Consider the following 26,326-nt stretch of genomic DNA (forward strand, 5'->3'; position numbering starts at 1 on the left):
GAATAATCTAGTTTAGTGTTTTCTTAGTCCGTCAGTATATAATTATCGAATTATTTATTCTGGATATATGTAGGTTTTTTTCCAGGTCACAAAAAATTGTTAACGGTGACGATCAAATCAATTGTAACATTAAAAAATAAAAGTTAAAAGACAAGCAATCGTGAAACCAAAATGATAAAAAAAAAAATAGAAACAATTATTTAATTTATATTAATCTTAGAGAAAATGCATTTAATTCAATGGTAGTCGTTTGGTGCTGAATATCGTATTTGTTTTTCGTTCATCATTAGAACATTGCTATTGATAATTGACATTGCCTATGCTGTATGGGCTTTGCCTCATTGTTGAATGCCGTACATTGACCTATAGTTGTTAATTCCTGTGTCATTTGGTCTGTTGTGGACAGTTTTCTCATTGACAATCATAATACATCTTCTTTTTTTATATTTATTAAACTTATAAAAAAAAGTGCATCATTGTTACAGACCCCCTCCCCCCCCCCCCCCCCCAAGATAGATGTATCTGTCTTCGTCTCTCGCATCTGATGAATGCATTGGATTATGGCTACTAGTTTTTGTTAAAAGCAGCCATATGCACATCATGAGAATTTAAACACAGAGGGTCCTGCTTTCGTCAGTTTAAATTACAGTAAATACATGTAGGATATTTGCAAATTACACAAGGACAATAAAATGCTTGTATTGTGCATCACGTGTCTTGTTTTCCCGATGGTGTATTTGGATTTCTTTTCAAAAGGAATACTTAGTGTTTTTCAATTGAATAAAGCGTCCAATGACTGGTTTTGAGGATTCAGAGCAAGTTTCCATGCCTTCGTCTCGGGCAAAAGCTATGACCGATAACGAACGTGCTTTTGCCATAACAACCAATCAAAAGTACATTTTCTTGTCACCATTATGAAAATACAACTATGAAATTCAATGTACATATTACAGAAATGATATCAAAACGTCTTAAACATATAATTTTATTTAATTAAGGCAATTGAGCAAACATAAAACAAATCAAAAAATATAACTAATGGAATAAAAAACCCGTAACATTTAACAAAACAAAATAAAATGTGAGAGATTGTTTTCTATTGTTTGTAAAACTTATATTCTTTAGGAGTCTATGTTGTTTGAATTTTAAATTTATAGCGTCTTCAAAAATTCGAAAAATGACAGATTTCCGGAAATAACATTGTATCAAAAGACGTTTATAAAATATCTGGACTTGTCCAATGCCAATTTTTCGAAAGCAAGTCAGAAAAAGGGTGTGGTGTCGTTCTCACAATATATCGTCTCAGCTATTTCGTTATCACGACTTATAAAAATCGTTGCAATGACTGTATCACTCGTCAAAAGTTATCGAGTTACCAAAACGAATTGCTTAGTAGTGCGGATAACGAGATAGCTAAATCGTAATGAAGGCTTGCTGTGTCGTGATAACATGTTCTCTTAGTCTTTCATTTGTTTTACCTTGACAACGGATTTCCGTATAATTTACCCAATGTCAGGTACATGTATGATACAAAAAAGAGTGAAAACCAATAGAATCAGATTAATAGGCGATGTATTGCAAAATTAATATTTTATCGTTATCTCCATCTTCTAGAATCGTTTCCTGATTATCCCAAGATAGTCATAATACATGATAAATGTTCTAACTTTATAATAAATTAGGAACTTAATCTTTATTTTCAATGACAGCAAAACAAAACACAACCTGAGCATTAAAAATCACTTTAGGATATGTCTTTTCTTAAATGAAAGTCTTAAGATACAATTTCGATGTCCCCTGGGATCTTGCTGTTGTTAATCAAATTTAAATTAATTTATTTTTTTAACTGTTTGAACATCTAGATTAACAAGAAAAAAAACATCAGAAATCTTCAACAGCTGATATTTGAGCAAGTATATTGCATGATGTTTTACAAGGTAACAAAAAACTTCACAATGTAAAATCTGATCCGATATTATGCTAATAACATTTTTTACATGTACATGTATGTAATGAACAACGGCCCATAATGCTTGCATCCATATTTATAATTTACATATAAACGTAATTAATAGTAACAGACAATTAACTAAGATTTTCAACAAATCAATCTTAAAACAATCAATACCAAAACCTATCTGCAGTAACTTTTTAACATGATAAAGTATTTGTAAATATTGCAAGAAATAATATAAAAAACTTTCTACTAACACATGCTAGTCTTCGCCCTTCAACCCTAAAGAGTGGCCTTTTGAGTTTCATTTCCTAGTCATTACATAAAGTATTTTGTGTGATTCCAGTTATACTAATTCGATGTTACAAAATCGTAGAGGTTTAGTTGAGGGCTATTTCAATGCCAATTAGGCCACTATATACATATAGTGTTAAAAATGCATTGGCCAATTTCAAATGTTACCGACCAAAGAATTGAACTGATTATGCAGTTGTTTTAAATACTTGATGGCCAAACTGGCCACTATCGTTTAAATTTTTGAAAAAGTTAGTCCACATTGACCAACGTTCAGTAGACAAGCTTGCCAATGAGCCCTGTTATTTATAGTAATAATTGCTATGGATGCTGTTGAAGTTCTATGCTAATAAAATTATAACCCAGAAGAAATTAAATTCTAAAAGAATACAAATGTATAGTACTTTGTAGGTACATATCCTTATAATGAGAACTGCCCTAACAATGCTTTTTAAAGGTATCTACTAAATCAATTAAATTTCAAAAAAAGAAAGGTGAATAAATGCATATGGATGCCATATATAACATAATCCTTTGATTCTATTGTGTATGTTTACGTGTATTATAAACAACATCAATGAGCATCACAGACGAAAAATGATTTGGCACCTGAACAACTTCGATAATGGCAATGAAGTTCCGTTGCACAAGTTCGTAAATGAAAATCGTTATACTTTAACAATTCTTTGAGGCACTTTGATCTGTTGCACCATCTTTGGTGGTTTAATATTCACTTTAAACTGTCTCATGTAAGTCAATGCCTTTTCCACGTCCTCTTTTTTATCATACCCATGACAAGCGATGTACCTTCTAAGTGATTGTACTTTCACTTTACGATACCCAATATCTCTATTTTGCAACGGTCTTACATCAAGCTTTTTCGCAACAATGCCTAAATAAACGTCGTCTATATGCATTGGTTTGACAAACGGAAATGCTAAATTGAATTTCCGGGCTAACGGAAGTGATACAAAATAAGCGCCACCTGCTAAATATGGCGGCCATCTGTCATAAGGATAGTCTTCCCACGATATGTACCATTTTGATCCGTTTACTCTGTAGGGCACAGATCGCCCGAGAAACGTTCCACTAAACAACATTTTGTTATCCTTTACTTTCTTAATATATGCTTGAAGATTGTCAATGTTTACAAAATAATCATCATCAACAAAGAAAAGATAATCGGATGTATTACAGAACGACACGGCCCATCTATAAGCCATCATCATTTTTACCGTATTATTCCAATAGTTATCTATAAAATTTTCTTGGACTATATCCCCATATAATGTACTTTCCTTTCTAATTGCTAAATTCCCGTTTGATGGGAGTCCTAAAAGAAAGACTAGACGCATATTTTTTTCTAGATATTTTCCCCATGTACTTCGTATCACATTCCTTCTCTCGAAGTTTTTCACCGATGATTTGACTAGAATTACAATTTTAGAAAGTGTCGAATTGTCTTGTTCGAATAGACATGAATTGGTAGGAGTATATAGGAAATGATAATTATGTTCGTTGATTGGTTGAACAGATGATTTGTCACCGGATTCCAATTTTTGGACTAGTTGTTTCAGATTAATATCCAGAGGATATTTAAATTCCCTGTCGTAGGACTTTTTCAAGGCAATACCTCCTGGCATTTTGTTTACTTGTGTTTGTTTTTTATTCTCATTTTCTTTTACCAGCTGTTTTTGTTTCAGTTTTTCATCTTCTAACTTATTTTTTTCCGTTATTGGTTTTAAATTTATTTGCATTTCTTTTTGAATATTCAATATATCCGTAGTCTTTCGGATATGCAAATCAATTGGCTTGACTTCATCACGTGACATCTCTGACAACGAAATATTTTCTTCCATCGCAATATACTGCATAAAATACATATAAATATAGCCGAATGCCATCATATATATGAAAAGGGCAACACCCGCTTTTCTTTTGAGTTTTGAACGTCGACAAATGCTCATTGTACTATTTATACTGCATAATTATTCCCCTATACGCTCACCACTATACCACAATGAATCTGAAAAAAAAATGTGTATACAATAGAATTATGAAATATTATATAATATGAGCTAAAACGTAAATATGTGTAGCTGCATGTTTGTAGTCGATGAAAGTCTTATGGCTATGACATTTTCAGTTATTTGAAATCCCGTACTTCAGAGCTAATTTTACCGACGTACTAAATGCATGAATTACAGAACCGCTTCAAATAACAAGCTCTAGCGTTTTTTAAGCGTATACCTGTTCGCTACACGCACGTAATACATACGTTACAAGCGCGTTGGAAACGGTTAGAGCACGCCCCAAAATCGTTCGATATTTACTTGGGACTTTACCTTGGACGTAGGCGGTGCGTGTTTGTAACATACTCCTGGTGTAGTTTCAGCGCTCCGTTAACGTAAAAAAACGCACCCGTGGCGTATCAAGTACCGTTTGTACTGGTTCCGCTTCGGCAGTAAACAAGTTAATTTGCGACCATCAAATCACCAATAAGTGCATTTGGAGCTTAATACGCGTTTGTACTGTTTCCGCTTTGGCAGTAAACAAGTTAATTTGCGACCATCAAATCACCAATTGGTGCATTTGGAGCTTAATACCGGTATACAATAGTTATCTTCTAAACAAATCACAATTTTTTGGTGTACGCTTTGGAAAAGATAACACAGAAATTAAATCTGAAACGGACTACATTATTTGGTCTCTTGTGGCGTGTTGTCTCATTTGCTGTCATACCACACCTTCTTATTTTTTATATACAGTAACTATTAACAAGAATATCGTGGCAGTGAGAATGGGAATGAATGACCTCGAGTAGAAAAAATATTTTGAAATGCTTGTCAATGGAAATAATTTCTAAATGCAGTGTTGATTGATTTTTTTATGAATGTCATGTTAAGAGTTTGGAGACAGAGAAGATGCACAGACACCGATTTGGAAGAAAAAGTTGACTGTTCAAAAACCAACAAAACATGGTCCAGAAAACCTGACTTCGTACGTGAATTTGGCTTGATAAGAACCAGTTTTAAGACATGCAAAGAGCTAATGTTTTGGTCCTATTTGTCTTTAAAGGTCATACGTATTTTTTGTTCATAGCTAAATATATAGTCTAATAAGATCTGTTATCTGTATTACATGAAGTGTTTTTTTTTTCTTCTTTTTTTTTTTTAATCTTCTATACATTTTAAAGTCAGTAATGTCGTATATAATTCTACGTCGTATAATGTAGATCTATATAATAATTATTTTAAAAACACGAGAGGGGAGATCTTTTATTAGCATTTTAATCAAATAAGCAAAATGTGTACTGTCTAAATCAAATTTACGGACGTCTTATGCCAATGTTTTCCGACTATAATTTTCATTTTATCCCCATGATTAAGTCCCGACTTTGGAATTTAACCGTGAAAGACATTTTCAATATAATTTAGCCCGAAGAAAATCTTATTATGTTAGAAGCCTCTAATCAAATTGCAAGTTTTATTTCTTTTTCTAATACTATTATGCAAAATAAAAAATTTCGCTTCACAAATTTCTAATGTAAACAGTTCTGCAAATCGACTTTTTAAAATATCTTGTGGGATAAAAAGATACTTGGCTTATTTTTATTATTTTTTTCATTTGCGTAATTTTTTTATCTATTGGATGAATGTTTTTTTTTTTTTTTTTTTTTGTGAGACACTAAGGGAGCTACCATTTGGTTTTTATGAAACAGGACGACTAATTATGTAAAAAAAAGTGAAGATAAACTAATAAAAAAGGCAGGACCGAATAGAGTGAAAAATGAAAAGTAAGGACAGAGATTACAAATAAAACAAGAGGCTCGCAAGAGCCTGAATCGCTCACCTTGATTTTTTTTGCATTTATCTTTCGTTTAAGAGTTTAAGTGTCCAATTTCATCGTAGTTTGTTTTTAAAACAAATTGTGTAAAATTGTCCTTGAAGGGCAATAACTCTTTAAGAGGTCAATTGACAATTTTGGTCATATTGAACTTATTTGTAGATCTTACTTTGCTGAACATATTTGCTGTTTACAGATTATCTTTATCATTAATACTATTCAAGATAATAATCAAAAACTGCAAAATTTCTTTAAAATTACCAATTTAGAGGCAGCAACCCAACAATGGGTAATTAGATTCATCTGAAAATTTCAGGGCTGATAGAACTTTACCTTGTGAACACTTTTACCCTTTGTCAGATTTGCTCTAACTGCTTTGGTTTTTGAAATATAAGTGACAAACTGCATTTTACCCCTATGTTATATCTTTAGCCATGGCGGCCATTTTTTTTTTTTTTAAGAAACAGAAAAGAAAACACAAACTTTATTCTAGACACCTTAAAGATCATTCAGCTTAAGTTTGGTTGGAATTGATTCATTGGTTTCAGAAAAAGAAGATTTTTTAAAAGTTCGAAAACATGATCAACAAATTGTGTAAAATTGTCCTTAGAGGACAAAAAAACTTTAAGGGGTCAATTGGCAATTTAGGTCATGTGAACTTAGTTGTAGATCTTAATTTGCCGAACATATTTGCTGTTTACAGCTTATCTTTGTCATTAATACTATTCAAGATAATAACCAAAAGCTACAAAATGTCCTTAAAATTACCAATTTAGTGGCAGCAACCCAACAATGGGTTATTAGATTCATCTGAAAATTTCAGGGCAGATAGAACGTTTTATCATGAACACTTTTGTCCAGTCAGATTTGCTCTAACTGCTTTTTTTTTTTTTTGGACATAAGCCAAACACTGCATTTTACCCCTATGTTCTATTTTTAGCCATGGCGACCAATTTTTTTGACGAAACAGAAAATAAAACACAAACTTTATTCTAGAGACCGTAAAGATCGTTCAGCTTAAGTTTGGTTGGAATTGGTTCAGTGCTTTCAGAAAAGAAATTTTTTTAAAGTAAGAAAACATGATAAACAAATTGTGTAAAATTGTCCTTAAAGAGCAATGACTTTTTAAGGGTTCAATTGACAATTTATGTCAGATGAACTTATTTGTAGATCTTAATTTGCTGAACATTTTTGCTGTTTACAGTTTATATTTATCATTAATACTATTCAAGATAATAACCAAAAAACTGCAAAATTTCCTTAAAATTGCCAATTTAGTGGCAGCAACCATACAATGGGTCATTAGATTCATCTTAAAATTTCAGGGCTGAATGAACGATACATTATGAACACTATTACCCCATGTCAACTTTGCTCTAACTGCTTTGGTTTTTGAGATATAAGCCAAAAACTGCATTTTACCCCTATGTTCTATTTTTAGCCATGGCGGCCAGTTTTTTTGTTGAAACAAAAAATAAAACATAAACTTTGTTCTAGATACCCTAAGGATCATTCAGCTTTAGTTTGGTAAGAATTGGTTCAGTAGTTTCAGAGGAGATGTTTGAAATAGTTTACACCAGACGGAAGACGACGGACGCCAAGTGATGGCTAAAGCTCACAGATCCTTTGGAACGGTGAGCTAAAAATATACAGGACAAAATTTTTCATTCAAGCTGTAGTAAACTGTAAAAATACATGTAAGGCAACAACTCCACTTACTAATTTTACTCCAGTATCATTATTGATTAAAAGGATCTAAAAAAATATTTTTATAACCATATGTAATAAAATAATAGTACGGAGTTTCGGTAATTTTTTTTATGGCTCAACATTACATCTAGTATCCCAATCCATGAATCCATTGAAGATCCAAATCTCGAGCAGGAATTATTTCGAAAAAGGTTTATTGCGATGTTTAAGTAAAATTTGGGTCCTATTCCCAAAGAGGTTAAGTGGGAATCGGATCCACATTTTCCTTCCACACCATTATAAACATTCATTAATTGCTCCTCGGTGTTCTGATTTTTTTCGGATTCTGACTAGAATACACAGTTTGATCCGGATAAAACAAGAGGATTTCGAATATGACATAAGTAGAAAAAGATCAGCGAACATCCAAAAGATTTAAATGAAATATGTTGATCAGAGGAGGACTATTTGTGACTTCATAAATAAAACACAGGAACGTAAATTTTCAACAAAAAGGTTAATTTCCTATCTTGTCGCTGTATTAGCTATCATGATTCGTTGTGATATTGGTCAATAAAATCTTTTTTGAAATATAAGCTAAAAAGGGGGGCCATTTCAAGGCCTTACCGAACTACTCCTTTGGTTTATCATATAGGTTATTCGTGAGGTATAACTGGAGCGGGCCAACCTCTTAGGCAGTCAGTGGGTCCCTTTATTATAGTTTCTGGATCCGCCATCGTTGATTTACAACCGAAACTTTTTTGATAGAGGGAATTGATTAAAACCACGGTCATGTATCACAGTTTCACTTAAACAGTGCTTTAAATGTTTTCAATGACTTTTATATACCGAGGAACAATATTGGTATAACACGTCCGTATATTTATTTTAAAATGAAAACCCGCTTTTCTGATTTTATTAAATATTTAGTAGATCTCTACTCTAGGGTATTTAAAATAATGATTATATTTATTTTTCGTCGTAGATACTATGTATGTAGTACATCACTATATAAAGGTGTTAATGTACTATTTGTTGCTATTTGAGCACCAACAATTCATTTTATTTGTTTGCCTCGAGCTGTTTAATTATCAGTTTCAAATCAATTTTCTGAACAATTTGCAGTTAAATGAATTATTGAACAGTTATTAGAATCACTATCATAAAATATATTTTCTTCAATTATTAAAAAGGCAATAGGTCCATGTCATATATTTATGAATACAAGAAAATAAAGTACACATGGATGCAATCTGAGTAACTAGATAGAAATAGATGTAACCTTATCGTTCACACATACCTTAGCCAAGAGAAGATATAAAAAAGAAGATGTGGTATGATTGCCAATGAGACAACTATCCACAAAAGACCAAAATGACACAGACATTAACAACTATAGGTCACCGTACGGCCTTCACATTGAACAAAGCCCATACCGCATAGTCAGCTATAAAAGGCATCGATAAGACAATGTAAAACAATTCAAACGAGAAAACTAACGGCCTCATTTATGTAAAAAATGAACGAAAAACAAATATGTAACACATAAACAAACGACAACCACTGAATTACAAGCTCCTGACTTGGGACAGGCACATACATAAATAATGTGACGGGGTTAAACATGTTAGCGGGATCCCCACCCCCTCCCCCCCCCCCCCCCGCTAACCTGGGACAGTGGTATAACAGTACAAAATAAGAACGAACTATAAAAATCAGTTGAAAAAGGCTTAACTCATCAGATGGGCAAAAATACAAGTGGACGTGGCCCGGTACTTATACACCCAGACACAAAAAGACACAATGAACAGATCTGAGAGTACTCGCAGTTATCTGACAGCTAGTTCAAAGCCTTATTATGTTAGAAGCCTCAAACCAAATTGCAAGTTTTATTTCTTTTTTTTTAATACTTTTATGCAAAATAAAAAAAATCCGCTTCACAAATTTCTAATGTAAACAGTTCTGCAATTCGACTTTTTAAAATATCTTGTGGGATAAAAAAATACTTGGTTTATTTTTTTTTTTTTTTTTTTTTTTTGCGTAATTTTTTTTATCTATTGGATGAATGTTTTTTTTTTAGTGAGACACTAAGGGAGCTACCATTTGGTTTTTATGAACCAGGACGACAAATTATGTAAAAAAAAAGTGAAGATAAACTAATAAAAAAGGCAGGACCGAATAGAGTGAAAAATGAAAAGTATAAGGACAGAGATTACAAATAAAACAAGAGGCTCGCAAGAGCCTGAATCGCTCACCTTGATCTTTTTGCATTTATCTTTCGTTTAAGAGTTTAAGTGTCCAATTTCATCGTAGTTTGTTTTTTAAACAAATTGTGTAAAATTGTCCTTAAAGGGCATAACTCTTTAAGAGGTCAATTGACAATTTAGGTCATGTGAACTTAGTTGTAGATCTTAATTTGCTGAACATATTTGCTTTTTACAGTTTATCTTTATCATTAATACTATTCAAGATAATAACCAAAAACTGCAAAATTTCCTTAAAATTACCAATTTAGTGGCAGCAACCCAACAATAGGTTATTAGATTCATCTGAAAATTTCAAGGCGGATAGAACGTTTTATTATGAACACTTTTGTCCAGTCAGATTTGCTCTAACTTTTTTTTTTAGGATATAAGCCAAAAACTGCATTTTACCCCTATGTTCTATTTTTAGTCATGACGGCCAATCTTTTTTGACGAAACAGAAAATAAAACACAAACTTCAATTCATTCTAGTGACCGTAAGGATCTTTCAGCTTTAAGTTTGGTTGAAATTGGTTCAGTGCTTTCAGAAAAGAAAATTTTTTAAAGTAAGAAAACATGATAAACAAATTGTGTAAAATTGTCCTTAAAGGGCAATAACTCTTTAAGTGTTCAATTGACAATTTATATCAGATGAACTTATTTGTAGATCTTAATTTGCTGAACATATTTGCTGTTTACAGTTTATATTTATCATTAATACTATTCAAGATAATAACCAAAAACTGCAAAATTTCTTTAAAATTACCAATTTAGTGGCAGCAACCCAACAATGGGTTATTAGATTCATCTGAAAATTTCAAAGCGGATAGAACGTTTTATTATGAACACTTTTGTCCAGTCAGATTTGCTCTAACTTTTTTTTTTAGGATATAAGCCAAAAACTGCATTTTACCCCTATGTTCTATTTTTAGTCATGACGGCCAATCTTTTTTGACGAAACAGAAAATAAAAACACAAACTTCAATTCATTCTAGTGACCGTAAGGATCTTTCAGCTTAAGTTTGGTTGAAATTGGTTCAGTGCTTTCAGAAAAGAAAATTTTTTAAAGTAAGAAAACATGATAAACAAATTGTGTAAAATTGTCCTTAAAGGGCAATAACTCTTTAAGTGTTCAATTGACAATTTATATCAGATGAACTTATTTGTAGATCTTAATTTGCTGAACATATTTGCTGTTTACAGTTTATATTTATCATTAATACTATTCAAGATAATAACCAAAAACTGCAAAATTTCCTTAAAATTACCAATTTAGTGGCAGCAACCCAACAATGGGTTATTAGATTCATCTGAAAATTCCAAAGCGGATAGAACGTTTTATTATGAACACTTTTGTCCAGTCAGATTTGCTCTAACTTTTTTTTTTAGGATATAAGCCAAAAACTGCATTTTACCCCTATGTTCTATTTTTAGTCATGGTGGCCAATCTTTTTTGACGAAACAGAAAATAAAAACACAAACTTCATTCTAGTGACCGTAAGGATCTTTCAGCTTAAGTTTGGTTGGAATTGGTTCAGTGCTTTCAGAAAAGAAATTTTTTTAAAGTAAGAAAACATGATAAACAAATTGTGTAAAATTGTCCTTAAAGGGCAATAACTCTTTAAGTGTTCAATTGACAATTTATGTCAGATGAACTTATTTGTAGATCTTAATTTGCTGAACATATTTGCTGTTTACAGTTTATATTTATCATTAATACTATTCAAAATAATAACCAAAAACTGCAAAATTTCCTTAAAATAACCAATTTAGTGGCAGCAACCATACAATGGGTCATTAGAATAGATTCATCTAAAAATTGCAGGGCTGATTGAACGAAACATTATGAACACTTTAGCCCCATGTCAGATTTGCTCTAACTGCTTTGGTTTTTGAGATATATGCCAAAAACTGCATTTTACCCCCTATGTTCTATTTTTAGCGATGGCTGCCCTGTTTTTTGACGAAACAGAAAATAAAACATAAACTTTGATCTAGAGACCCTAAGGATCATTCAGCTTTAGTTTGGTAAGAATTGGTTCAGTAGTTTCAGAGGAGAAGATGTTTGAAATAGTTTACACCAGACGGACGACGACGGACGCCAAGTGATGGCTAAAGCTCACAGTTCATTTGGAACGGTGAGCTAAAAATATACAGGACAAAATTGTTCATTCAAGCTGTAGTAAACTGTAAAAATACATGTAAGGCAACAACTCCACTTACTAATTTTACTCCAGTATCATTTAAAGTAGAAAAAGATCAGCGAACATCCAAAAGATTTAAATGAAATATGTTGATCAGAGGAGGACTATTTGTGACGTCATAAATAAAAACACAGGAACGTAAATTTTCAACAAAAAGGTTAATTTCCTATCTTGTCGCTGTATTAGCTATGATTCGTTGTGATATTGGTCAATAAAATCTTTTTTGAAATATAAGCTAAAAAGGGGGGCCATTTCAAGGCCTTACGGAACTACTCCTTTGGTTTATCATATAGTTTATTCGTGAGGTATAACTGGAGCAGGCCAACCTCTTAGGCAGTCAGTGGGTCCCTTTATTGTAGTTTCTGGATCCGCCATCGTTGATTTACAACCGAAACTTTTTTGATAGAGGGAATTGATTAAAACCACGGTCATGTATCACAGTTTCACTTAAACAGTGCTTTAAATGTTTTCAATGACTTTTATATACCGAGGAACAATATTGGTATAACACGTCCGTATATTTATTTTAAAATGAAAACCCGCTTTTCTGATTTTATTAAATATTTAGTAGATCTCTACTCTAGGGTATTTAACATAATGATTATATTTATTTTTCGTCGTAGATACTATGTATGTAGTACATCACTAAAGGTGTTAATGTACTATTTGTTGCTATTTGAGCACCAACAATTCATTTTATTTGTTTGCCTCGAGCTGTTTAATTATAAGTTTCATTTCAATTTTCTGAACAATTTGCAGTTAAAGTTATTGAACAGTTATTAGAATTACTATCATAAAATATATTTTCTTCAATTATTAAAAAGGCAATAGGTCCATGTCATATATTTATGAATACAAGAAAATAAAGTACACATGGATGCAATCTGAGTAACTGGATAGAAATAGATGTAACCTTATCGTTCACACAGCCAGAGAAAATCATGACCTTGTGCAATGCTAACTTGAAGGGATAACAACGTACAACTTCTGAATTTTCGTCTTGAAAAAATTTTTAAAAATCAACCATAATTCTTATTTTCGTTGAACATTGTAATTTGTAAGTGCGAAACCCTGTCTTTTCAATCTAAAGCATAAAATAATGTGACAAGTTTGTAGTATTTGGGAGAGCTGCACGTTGGACAGATTTCTTGCTCATTTTGATTCATTTACTATAAAATGACCTTAATGAAGATTCAATAGATATAAGAAGATTAGGTACGAGTGCCAATGAGAAAACTCTCAATCCAATTAATAATTTGCAAAAGTAACCTATTAAGTCGGTGTAAAGTTTACAATTTAACAAACGATCCAACAAGGATATAAACCAGAGGCGGATCCAGAATTTTTTGTAAGGGCTGACTGACCTAAGTCCAGTCAAGCTTCAGTGATTCCCTATATAAGCAACCAATGTTTTTCCACCAAAGGAGGGCCCGGCCCCCAGCCCCCCTGGATCCGCCTATGTAAACGATGTTACAATATAGAGTCAGGTGCTGACGATTGGAGTATCTTTCCAAAAGTGAATATTTATTAATTATTTGTGACAGTTATGGACAATTATATAAAACAGAATAAAAAAGAAATACATGTAACTATGGATTAAAAAAATAGTGTCAATTGTTCAGATAATCTGCTAAAAACTGTCTTTGACAAGACAAGAAAAGACAAGCCAAATACTTTATTAAAGTCTTACCACTTGTAATATATAAAATATACAACAGTTACTTATTAAAACACAAGTTAACAACAAGAGCCACTCTATGAAGAGTTATGAGGGACTATAAAACCTTATATAGTCTTGCGAAGTTACGGATATCATTATGTCATGGTTTTATCATGAGTACTTTTCATAAGTATGTTAAAAAATATCCAAAGCATATGTTTTTGTTTAGACAATGAAAAATAATGCCCCCCCCCTTTTTTTTAAATAAAATATTGTGACAGTCAATACTTACGATTTTCCTAGTTTAATGAAATAAAACTTTCATTTTAAAAAGTTGTACGTTTATTATTCTATAAAAAATATCATATGCACTTATATATTCCTATTCATGTTAGGTCCATGAAAATACCCCACTCCATTTCAATGAAATACGATTTTGCCAGTCTCCTTGATACAGATCCGTCTCATAAAACTCCTGAACACTTTTAGTTATATATGATCATTGAAGAATAATATTAAGCCATACAAAAACAAACACAGAGCAATGTACGAGCCTCACATAATGGACGTTATGATGACATATATATATACGTATACAATGTCATAAGTTACAGTAGTTAGTTCATTGAGAAAAATATTTATCTTCTTTAAATGTAATAAATTTTATACAAAACTACATTTAAAAAGAGATTATTAAAAAGCACTAAACATTTATCCACTTAAAAGCCTTCCTGGACATTCGTATTACTTCAGTGATTTTCAATTGTTTATTCAGGACAAATCGCCTGGTTGGTAAATATTTACTTTTGATTTTACCAATACGTCAAAGTAGTGAATTTCAGTATCAATTAAAAAGACAGATCTCGAATATTTCGTAGTAAACAAACACCCGCCCTTTTCATAATATTCCAATTTTCAAATATTACTGAAATCGATTTAAATATTAAGTAAATGTTGAAATAACACACACAATATTGATCTCGCGAGAATTCTGTAATAACGGAAAAAATCACCAGGGTGTTGTAGAGTTGAATTGGGTAGAATCATTCAGATCGATGTTACTTCTATTTTGATAAACTACAATATAATATTTTAAGCTTAATCAGCAGGATATCCGTGTTATAAAAATTTAAATTATTGAGTTTATAATCTGTTGGCATACGTACAATTAACTTTTAAAACTTTAAAGTTTTATGAAATCCTGTTATTTTATTTATTTTACAAAATAAGCTTATATCATCTTGAGGATGTATTGATCAATCGTTGTTTTCTATTCGTCCAGCGGCAAATATTTCCTTCACACGCGGGACAAGAACAAATTAAAAATTAGAAAAAAATGTGTTAGATGTGAAAGCTAGGAAGACCGTGATGCACTACGGTTAAGGATTATGTACCCTTGTGTTGATTCAATGCTAAACATATGGAAATTTTATAGAAAATCCAATGCCTTAATCCTTGTACTCTCATATTTGGCAATTTGATGACTGATAGATATAGGATTATTACATGCAGTGTTAGCATTGATATCCTTAAAACAAGTATATTATTATACTTATTGGTTAAAACAAATAAAAATATGGAACAAATCAGGTACACCTTGTAGGGTGCGTTCGACTTTAGTGACTCAGCACGAGGTATTTTGGAATTTACAGGTTGGTTAGAACTTTTTGTAAAAAATAAACACAGCACATCATAGAAAAGCAAGCGAGTAATCTATGTATCAAATTTTATAACAAAAATCTCTGTAATAAAGGCTGTGGATTTTCTATAAAAATCTTGGTTTATTTGCCACAACGTACTCTTTTTCTATTAAATGCAATGAAACAGTTATTTATAATGCTTTGCATCAAGTTTCCCCTCGGTATTTGTACAAAATGGCCTATCTCTCTTATTTATTATATCTGTAGTTTTGATACAATTGAAGTTTGAAAATTTCGTACAAAAATGGCTACAGAAGGGGTCATAAACCTTAATAGGAATGCTATTGAGGATTTGAATGTTGTTGGAAAGGGACAGACAATTTTCTCAAAGCAGATCACATGAACGGAACCTCAGAGCGTAATTGCAATGAGCCTTACACGTGTGCATAGACCATGGCATCACGCTTCAAAAAATTGACTGCGAGAAATTGGTTGACCTTAATAATAATGTTTTTATAATAAAAAAAAAATGAAACAATGTGCTCTGATTGCCAATGAGAAAACTATCCAATATAAAAGTTTAAACGAAGTGGATTTATGCAATTATATGCCATCGTAAAGGTTACAGACTTCAATAATGAGAAAACTCATACCATATAGTATATATATCGGCTGTAAATGGCCTTTACGTAAAAAAAAACATGAAACAATTAAAACGAGAAAACCAACGGCCTAATTTATAACAAAACAAATAATGGAAAAAAAATTATAGCAGACATGAACCAACTGCCACCACTATACTATATGCTCCAGCTGACTTAGGACCTAAATAAAGTCGCAGAGTTCAGTAAAATTATGTTTGTGACCGCAAATGTAATGGTAATGCCCGAAATGTAATGCACTGCAGCATATACAGTTAATATCATCAATAAAATGAAAAAAATATTGTGATAATCTGTGTAACAAAAAAATACGAAGATGTTCAAAATAATAAAGATTTGTCAAATTCGATATCTATGAAAAATTTGAAGTCAAGTCAGTTTTTAATTGAAGAGCATGACAACATTAAACCTTCAAGTTGATTAACATTTGCATGTAAATGATTTATATTTGTATATTCGCATCTGAGGTAATTTGACAATGATTATTTGTATTCAAAATAATTCAACCAAATCTAGGTAAAAAATGTATCAAATTGTTTTTACATACCTTATAAGATTGAATACATTTTCTTGATTCACGTGCATCACTGAAATTCGGTAGGCCTGTTCACAAATCAAAACAGCTGACACGTGTAAATAAAAACATCAATTATAATGCTGCCTGAGTGTCACCTTTCGTACGATGTATAGTTATCATCTGTTTTATCAAAAGTCACAGTTTGAATTTTTTTACAATTTAAATATTTTAAATTAATCTCCTATGCTTCGAAGTGCTTCATTGTTACACAGTACATCTTCCATTTAAAAACCGTGAAATGATGTCTTCATGTTTTACTAAATTGATTTTATGACCATTTCTTGTGATCAATTGTAATCTACTATGAAATTGACTCATGGAAGTAATTTGTATCCTTAAATAATTAATGAGATTTAAGTGAACAACATAAAAGCGGAATATTTAATTTGTTTATACATGTATATGTATATATCAAATTATACATGTCTTTCAATTAACCAAACAATGTTAAAAATTATGTAACCACTGTGTCAGGACCTGCTCCGAGCCTCAAGACACGAATATAATTGGTTAATTATACCTAATAATGTTATTATTACAATTTAGTTTAATCAAAATCCGTTTTAAATATAATGTAAATTCAGATTCAGTAAGTTATAATTAAGGTATCTGGTGATTCATCATTATCAATTATACATTTTGTACTAGCATGCTGTATACATGTAATAACTATTTGATCGTATGCACTTGACTAACGGGTAACCGAAGGTTAGGGCGAAGGTTAGGGACTCGTTTAGGCTTTTGATTAAAAATAATACCAAATGTGGTTTGATTGTTTAGCATGATGATGACCTCAACCGGAATTACATTGCCGTCAAATTATGTTATTGTCTAAATAGATGAACACACTCAAGTACACAAGCAATATGACTCAAGATAATTTCCGATTATTGAAACATTAGGTAAAAATGTATATGGTTTGTATCTTTATTCTCATAAACCAAAATCCGTGATACAGTGATATTATAAACATAAATAGTATAACATATAGTCAGAATTTATACAAAGGTATGATCTACAACTAGAAAAAAATCCAGCTATTCTTGTAATGTAAAAACACATTATGCCGGTATGTATAAAATATGATATAAAAGTTATTAAACAATTTTCCACTAGTGAGTCCAGCTGTTTATTAATCAGTCTGGTAAATTTGCACAAATGATTCAGCATACTGATGTTTCTAGTATTCATTAAATCGTGAAATTTAAATATGATTGGTCTATGTAGATAATAAGGTTTCATTTTTTTCTCTTTCATAACTAAATTTCAAACATTTATGAATTGAAAGCCTCTTTTTTGTAACTACATTGGCGTGTAAAAGCGTTGACCGAAGTACATTTTTTCTAAAAATGTGCGCACGGTCAACGCTTTTACACCCCTTTGAAGTTGCAAAAAGAAAATTTCAATACTTATAATTACATTTTTAGCTAGGATCATGAAAACACGAATTTTATCATTTTTTTATTTAATTTACTTACATGTGCACTTTATTGTGGGACCTCGTGAATGCGATTGCTTAAAAAATAACACGTGATGTGTAGTTAGCCAATCAGAATAACGTATTATAGTGAAACATACATGTTGGCATAACACGGGTTATGTTCTTCTCATATATATATGTTATGATGGTATGATACTAAACCCCTAACGGGAAGGATTGTGCCTGATGTTCATATGATGAAATCATAATCTTTCAGTCAGTTTAATTGAAGTCTGGAGCTGGCATGTCAGTTAACTGCTAGTAGTCTGTTAATTGTTATTTATGTATTATTGTCATTTTGTTTATTTTCTTTGGTTACATCTTCTGACATCAGACTCGGACTTCTCTTGAACTGAATTTTAATGTGCGTATTGTTATGCGTTTACTTTTCTACATTGGTTAGAGGTATAGGGGGAGGGTTGAGATCTCACAAACATGTTTAACCCCGCCGCATTTTTGCGCCTGTCCCAAGTCAGGAGCCTCTGGCCTTTGTTAGTCTTGTATTATTTTAATTTTAGTTTCTTGTGTACAATTTGGAAATTAGTATGGCGTTCATTATCACTGGACTAGTATATATTTGTTCAGGGGCCAGCTGAAGGACGCCTCCGGGTGCGGGAATTTCTCGCTACATTGAGACCTGTTGGTGACCCTCTGCTGTTGTTTTTTATTTGGTCGGGTTGTTGTCTCTTTGACACATTCCCCATTTCCATTCTCAATTTTATCTAATGTAATTATTTAAAAATATAGTGGAATTCATTCCCAATATCTCCTGAATTACATAGTTTACAATGACGATTTTCTCTAGGTACATTTTCCCAACTTCCATTTGGCCATTCCAGTTAATATCTGCTAAAGGGGGATGGATGGTCCTTTCTGAGGGGCGTAAAATTTATACATCTTGGGGGTGAAATTTTGGGTTTTTTCATCTGACACGTACACTTATACGCAAAAATTTCTGAGGGTCTTGCAGCAGTAAATTATAAAAATTAATCACATCTTAGGGGTTACAAAAAATACCTATTTCAGATCTTAGGGGTGCTTTGGAATGTAGACAGTTTCGTATCATGCATTATCTGGTATTGTATTTAAAATTCTGATGGGTACAATCATTGCAGTAAAACATTCTGATAGGTCATTTTTTCCCATGAAAGCCCATCCACCCAATATGAACAGAAACTCTACATCTGATAGGTCTTAATTTATAGATCTGATAGGTAGTTTTTCATGATGTTTTTTTCTGATATGTATGAAAAAAATCTCCCCATGATGGCATCCATCCCCACCTGTCAGAAATTAACTGGAATGGCCCATTGATGTATTGTGCCATTCGTAGCAATTCGATCCACTGTGAACGAAAGTTCGACCATACATGAAATAGATATAAAACAACCTTCTCTTTATCTACATTTTTAGTTAACAACTAAATTTATAGGCTGCCCCTCTGAAGATATAAACAGTTGTCGATAGTGAAAGCTCAATGACATGATCGGAGACTGGTCCTGAATATGAATATCGATAGATGCGGCACCGTATCTCTAGGGTCCTAATACTATTTTTTTTACTATCTGTGGACCGTGTTATGATATTTTTTTACTATCTGAGGACCAGCTAGTAATTTCGTGTGATAAAATGGATAGGTGCTTGAGGACAGGACATGTGTTGAGTCCCAATGCCAAGGTCTTTCCCTTTTTTGCATAAATCCCAAATTTGCCAATGTATATATCAGTTATTTTAAAGTAATTACCATTTAATATGCCATATTTTACACTGAATATGCCTGTTTATCGTCAACGGTATACCACTCAACAATAATTTTAGTAGCCCTTTGAGATATAAAAAATTAATAAGTGAATCTAGACGTCATCTGGACTTTCGTCATAGGCGGAGCTGGAGGGCCCGGCACCCCCCCCCCCCCCCCTTTCGTGGGAAAAATTTGGTTGATTATATAGGGAATCATTGAAGCATGACTGGAGCGGGCCCCCCTTAGGTCAGTCAGAGGGCCCCCCTTAGGAAAAGTTCTGGATCCGCCACTGTTCGTTGCGTGTAATTTTAATGCAGTTTGAAAATAAGTCATTTAAATCGCAATAGTCAGAAATTAATTTAAGAAAGGTGAATGTGGTTTATAGATCAAAAAGACTTACTTGGAGTTGTTAGCAGACGAAATATAAAAATGCCGGAACTTCAATGCAATAAATAATTTAGGAAACATAATACGGTTTTAAGTCGGTTCACTTTCCGGAAATATTTACACGACTTTGTTTAGTCGCTGACAGCACCATCCCTCTAGATTGTGAGCACTTATATATTTGATTGCGAAAAGGTATGAATTGCACAAGTCAAAATCACAAATAGTGTGTTGACCTGCCCCACAAAGGCCTGATCTGCTTATCAATTTGGAAAAAACTTTCACTACACAACCAAACAAGTCGTGCAAATGGGAATAATTTTGGAATTGGTTGTTCGCAAGAGGCCACGAAGCACTAAACCTTCCACCCAGCCAGGATTGTAAGGCAGAGGGAAAAGGATCAAAGCTGAAAAATATTTTTGTAAGCAAGTAGATTAAATAAAACTACTTTATTTTTAGAATGTGATACATTTTAGCAACAATATTATTAACTGAGCCTTTCCCTAAAAGGTCCTCAAACAATAATTCTAAAATAAATTATATATGATATTAATGTACAAATCTGTACTATAATATAATTATGATCATGAATGTTTTGTTTATTATAATTTAGTTAAATGTTTCAATGATTTTCGTGCTTATAAATACATTAATATATTATTTAGTACCCAGTTTACATTATTTCCATTTTCCAGTTAATAGTAGTTTGTATTTTCAAAAGTTTTCCCGCCAATGTTGAAGTGCGGCCGATTCTTTATACCTGTCAACGAGTCGATTCGCGTGTTCATGATGTTTACATATACCATACTGAATAAATAGACACGAATTTGTATACGTCCCTGCATAATGCCATTGTAAATCACTTACAATTCTTAAAGTGTAATGCAAATATAACTTATTAAACTGTTGTTGAGGAAGTGTTTTCTGATAATGTTGTATGATTTACTTTATTTTTGGATACCTATTTAAAATTAAATTCTATCCTAGACTAATATTTTACAGCAGTCTCAGATTCTATCTTTTACATCTTTGAAATAACAACATTGCAATCGTATAAAAAATTCAGTAATAGATTCAATTAAGAGATTTTACCCGGAGTTCTAATTACTGAGATATCGACTCGAATTAAATTAACTTCCGGAATAATAATTGTCGTACACGTATACATGGTATATATATAGTCAGAAACGTATGTAAACATTATGTATGATATGTCTCTATTTGAGATGAAAATAATTTGAGCCTGCAAAAATAGATTTGAAAAAAAATTAGAAAAAATCTACTGAAAGGGCGAATTCCTCGGGATTTGGATCCCTCTGGCGGATTTCGGATAGTTTAGATACCTGGTGTTTTTATCCGTTATAAACACCAGGCTCAAGCGAGCAGCCACTCGCTAGCAGCCAATACGCTAGCAGCCAGTTTTAGGATATGTCTATGAACCCAAAAGTTGCATAAGATTCAAACGTACTCAAAATGTTATTGATATATAACCAATATATCATCAGTTTTGAATATATAATAAAGCAGTCGGAGAACTATTCGATGATTTAAAAAAGTATCAAGTCCTGTTCATCAATTTAAGACAATAGTAATCGATGTCAATATACCAAACAGCGTGCTCCCGGCTTTTAATTTTAACAGCCAATAGTTTTGAGTGAACATAGAATCGTAAATATGTAATAAAATTATTGAAATGCTTACAAAATTGCTTGTAACAGGGAATTGACATTGAAATCATAAATTATAGATTTTGTGATATTGTGTCAAATAGCTTTCCATTTTCTCTCCTGAAAAGTTATTATTGTTCTGCATGACAAGAAAAGAAAGATGCACTCGTGCATTAATCTTTTTAAAATGAGTAAACTCTGTTTTAACAAAACATTCTATTTCTGAAGCAGTGGATATCGCTTTCTTTTGATTAGACGAAAGGTTTATATTTTGTACACAAAGTATGGTGGGCAAGGAAATATTTATTTTCTATATTAAAAAAAAAATCAACAAAATCCATGTTATACACAGACGTGAAAGCCTGGTCAACCTAGTATGAGTAAAAGTATTACCGTAGACCCCCAACTTCCCATTGCGCCTAGTGGCGAAAAAAGTATTGCCGTAGAACATTTTTTATTAACATTTCCGTAAGGGTAGGATAGGGTGTCCGACCCCAACTTTGGATCAAATTTAAAAAAACAACTAAGCCGAACCACACCCTGGATTTTTTCTCAAGTAGACCTTGGGTATTCACATTCCCATTGCACCTAGTGGCGAAAAAAGTATTGCCGCAACACATTTTTTATTAACATTTCCGTAAGGGGTGGGGTAGGGTATCCGACCCCAACTTTGGACCAAATTAAAAAAAAAAACTAAGCCGAACCACACCCTGGATATATTCTCAAGTAGACCTTTGGTTTTCAGCTTCCCATTGCACCTAGTGGCGAAAAAGGTATTGCCGTAGAACATTTTTTATTAACATTTCCGTAAGGGTGGGGTAGGGTGTCCGACCACAACTTTGGACCAAATTGAAAAAAAACTAAGCCGAACCACACCCTGGAATTTTTCTCGAGTAAACCTTGGGTATTCACATTCCCATTGCACCTAGTGGCGAAAAAAATATTGCCGTAGAACATTTTTTTTAACATTTCCGTAAGGGTGGGGTAGGGTGTCCGACCCCAAATTCGGACCATATTTAAAACAAAACTAAGCCGAACCACACCATGCATTTTTTCTCAAGTAGATCTTGGGTATTCAACTTCCCATTCCACCTAGTGGCGAAAAAAGTATCGCCGTAGAACATTTTTTATTAACATTTCCGTAAGGGTGGGGTAGGGTGTCCGACCCCAACTTTGGACCAAATTTTATAACAAACTTAGCGGAACCACACCCTTGATTTTTTCTCAAGTAGATCTTGGGTATTCAGCTTCTCATTGAACGTAGTGGCGAAAAAAGTATTGCCGTAGAACATTTTTTATTAACATTTCCGTAAGGGTGGGGTAGGGTGTCCGACCCCAACTTTGGGCCAAATTTAAAAGAAAACTAGGCCGAACCACACCCTGGAATTTTTCTCAAGTAGACCTTGGGTAGTCAGCTTACCATTGCACCTAGTGACGAAAAAAGTATTGCAGTAGAACTTTTTTTATTAACATTTCCGTAAGGGTAGGGTAGGTTGACCGACCCCAACTTTGGACCAAATTTAAAACAAAACTAAGCCGAACCACAACCTGGATTTTTCTCAAGTAGACCTTAGCTATTCAGCTTGACATTGCACCTACTGGCGAAAAAAGTATTGCCGTAGAACATTTTTTATTAACATTGTCGTAAGGGTGGGGTAGGGTGTCCGACCCCAACTTTGGACCAAATTTACAAAAAAAAAAACTAAGCCGAACGACACCCTGGATTTTTTCTCAAGTAGACCTTAGCTATTCAGCTTGACATTGCACCTAGTGGCGAAAAAAGTTTTGCCGTAGAACATTTTTTATTAACATTTCCGTAAGGGTGGGGTAGGGTGTCCAACCGAAACTTTGGACCTGATTAAAAAAAAAGTAAGCCGAACGACACCCTAATTTTTTCTCAAGTAGACCTTAGCTATTCAGCTTGACATTAGACCTAGTGGCGAAAAAAGTATTGCCGTAGAACATCTTTTAATAACATTTCTGTAAGGGTTTGTTGGGGTGTCCAACCCCAATTTTGGACCTGATTATAAGAAAAGTAAGCCGAACAACACTCTGGACTTTTTTTTCAAGTAGACCTTAGCTATTCAGCTTGACCTTGCACCTAGAGGCGAAAAAAGTATTGCCATAGAACATTATTTGTTAACATTTCCGTAAGGGTGGGGTAGAATGTCCAAACCCAACTTTGGACTTGATTAAAAAAAAAGTAAGCCGAACGACATCCTGGATTTTTTCTGAAGTAGACCTTAGTTATTCAGCTTGACATTGCACCTAGTGGCGAAAAAAAGTATTGCCGTAGAACCTTTTTTATTAACATTTCCGTAAGGGTGGGGTAGGGTGTCAGACCCCAACTTTGGACCAAATTAAAAAAAAAACTAAGCCGAACCACATCCTGGATTTTTTCTGAAGTAGACCTTAGTTATTCAGCTTGACATTGCACCTAGTGGCGAAAAAAAGTATTGCCGTAGAACATTTTTTATCAACATTTCCGTAAGGGTGGGGTAGGGTGTCCGACCCCAACTTTGGACCAAATTTAAAAAAAAACTAAGCCGAACAACACCCTGGATTTTTTGTCAAGTAGACCTTGGGTATTCAGCGTCCCATTGCACCTAGTGCCGAAAAAGGTATTGCCGTAGACATTTTTTTATTAACATTTCTGTAAGGGTAGGGTAGGGTGTCAGACCCCAACTTTGGACCAAATTTAAAAAAAAAACTAAGCCGAACCACACCCTGGATTTTTTCTCAAGTATACCTTAGCTATTCAGCTTGACATTGCACCTAGTGGCGAAAAAAGTATTGCCGTAGAACATTGTTTGTTAACATTTCCGTAAGGGTGGGGTAGGATGTCCAACCCCAACTTTGGACTTGATTAAAAAAAAGTAAGCCGAACGACATCCTAGATTTTTTCTGAAGTAGACCTTAGCTATTCAGCTTGACATTGCACCTAGTGGCGAAAAAGGTATTGCCGTAGAACATTTTTTATCAACATTTCCATAAGGGTGGGCTAGGGTGTCCGACCCAAACTTTGGACCAAATTTAAAAAAAAACTAAGCCGAATAACACCCTGGATTTTTTGTCAAGTAGACCTTGGGTATTCAGCTTGACATTGCACCTAGTGGCGAAAAAAGTATGCCGTAGAACATTATTTATTAACATTTCCGTAAGGGTGGGGTAGGATGTCCAACCCCAACTTTGGACTTGATTAAAAAAAAGTAAGCCAAACGACACCCTGGATTTTTTCTCAAGTAGACATTAGGTATTCAGCTTGACATTGCACCTAGTGGCGAAAAAGTATTGCCGTAGAATATTTTTTATTAACATTTCCGTAAGGGTGGGGTAGGGTGTCGAACCCCAACTTTGGACCAAATTTATAAAAAAAAAACTTAGTCGAACAACAACCGGGATTTTTTCTCAATTAGACCTTAGCTATTCAGTTTGACTTTGCACCTAGTGGCGAAAAAAGTATTGGCGTAGAACATTATTTATTAACATTTCCGTAAGGGTGGGGTAGGATGTCCAACCCCAACTTTGGACTTGATTAAAAAAAAGTAAGCCAAACGACACCCTGGATTTTTTCTCAAGTAGACATTAGGTATTCAGCTTGACATTGCACCTAGTGGCGAAAAAGTATTGCCGTAGAATATTTTTTATTAACATTTCCGTAAGGGTGGGGTAGGGTGTCGAACCCCAACTTTGGACCAAATTTATAAAAAAAAAAAACTTAGCCGAACAACAACCGGGATTTTTTCTCAATTAGACCTTAGCTATTCAGTTTGACTTTGCACCTAGTGGCGAAAAAAAGTATTGCCGTAGAACATTTTTTATTAGCATTTCTGTAAGGGTGGGGTGGGGTGTCCGACCCCAACTTTGGACCAAATTTAAAAAAAAAAAACTAAGCTGAACCACACCCCGGATTTTTTCTCAAGTAGACCTTAGTTATTCAGCTTGACATTGCACCTAGTGGCGAAAAAAGTATTGCCGTAGAACATTGTGTGTTAACATTTCCGTAAGGGTGGGGTAGGATGTCCAACCCCAACTTTGGACTTGATTAAAAAAAAAAGTAAGCCGAACGAAACCCTGGATTTTTTCTCAAGTAGACCTTAGCTATTCAGCTTGACATTGCACCTATTGGCGAAAAAGTTTTGCCGTAGAACATTTTTTATTAACATTTCCGTAAGGGTGGGGTAGGGTGTCCAACCGAAACTTTAGACCTGATTAAAAAAAAAGTAAGCCGAACGACACCCTAGTTTTTTCTCAAGTAGACCTTAGTTATTCAGCTTGACATTAG

General features: G+C 33.3%; 1 protein-coding gene across 4 annotated transcripts in view; it reads right to left on the reverse strand.

The window, feature by feature from the left end:
• Positions 1-969: 969 nt before the first annotated feature.
• The window catches only part of LOC143075566 (beta-1,3-galactosyltransferase brn-like), a 57,301-nt gene continuing 31,944 nt past the window's right edge, over positions 970-26,326 (reverse strand). Inside the window, exons 1-2 of one of the 4 annotated variants that reach the window (XM_076251035.1) lie at positions 20,391-20,412; positions 970-4,274 (exon numbers count right to left, since the gene is read on the reverse strand). In XM_076251035.1, the coding sequence (XP_076107150.1) occupies positions 2,917-4,215 (1,299 nt within the window). In that variant the 5' untranslated portion in view covers positions 4,216-4,274; positions 20,391-20,412 and the 3' untranslated portion in view covers positions 970-2,916. Of the gene's footprint in view, positions 4,275-14,182; positions 14,904-16,739; positions 17,089-20,390; positions 20,413-26,326 lie in introns of those variants that run through there. The other 3 variants (XM_076251033.1, XM_076251034.1, XM_076251036.1) reach the window with 3 other exon arrangements.

This window comes from Mytilus galloprovincialis, chromosome 5 (genome assembly GCF_965363235.1).
Source record: "Mytilus galloprovincialis chromosome 5, xbMytGall1.hap1.1, whole genome shotgun sequence".
Classification (NCBI taxonomy): domain Eukaryota; kingdom Metazoa; phylum Mollusca; class Bivalvia; order Mytilida; family Mytilidae; genus Mytilus; species Mytilus galloprovincialis.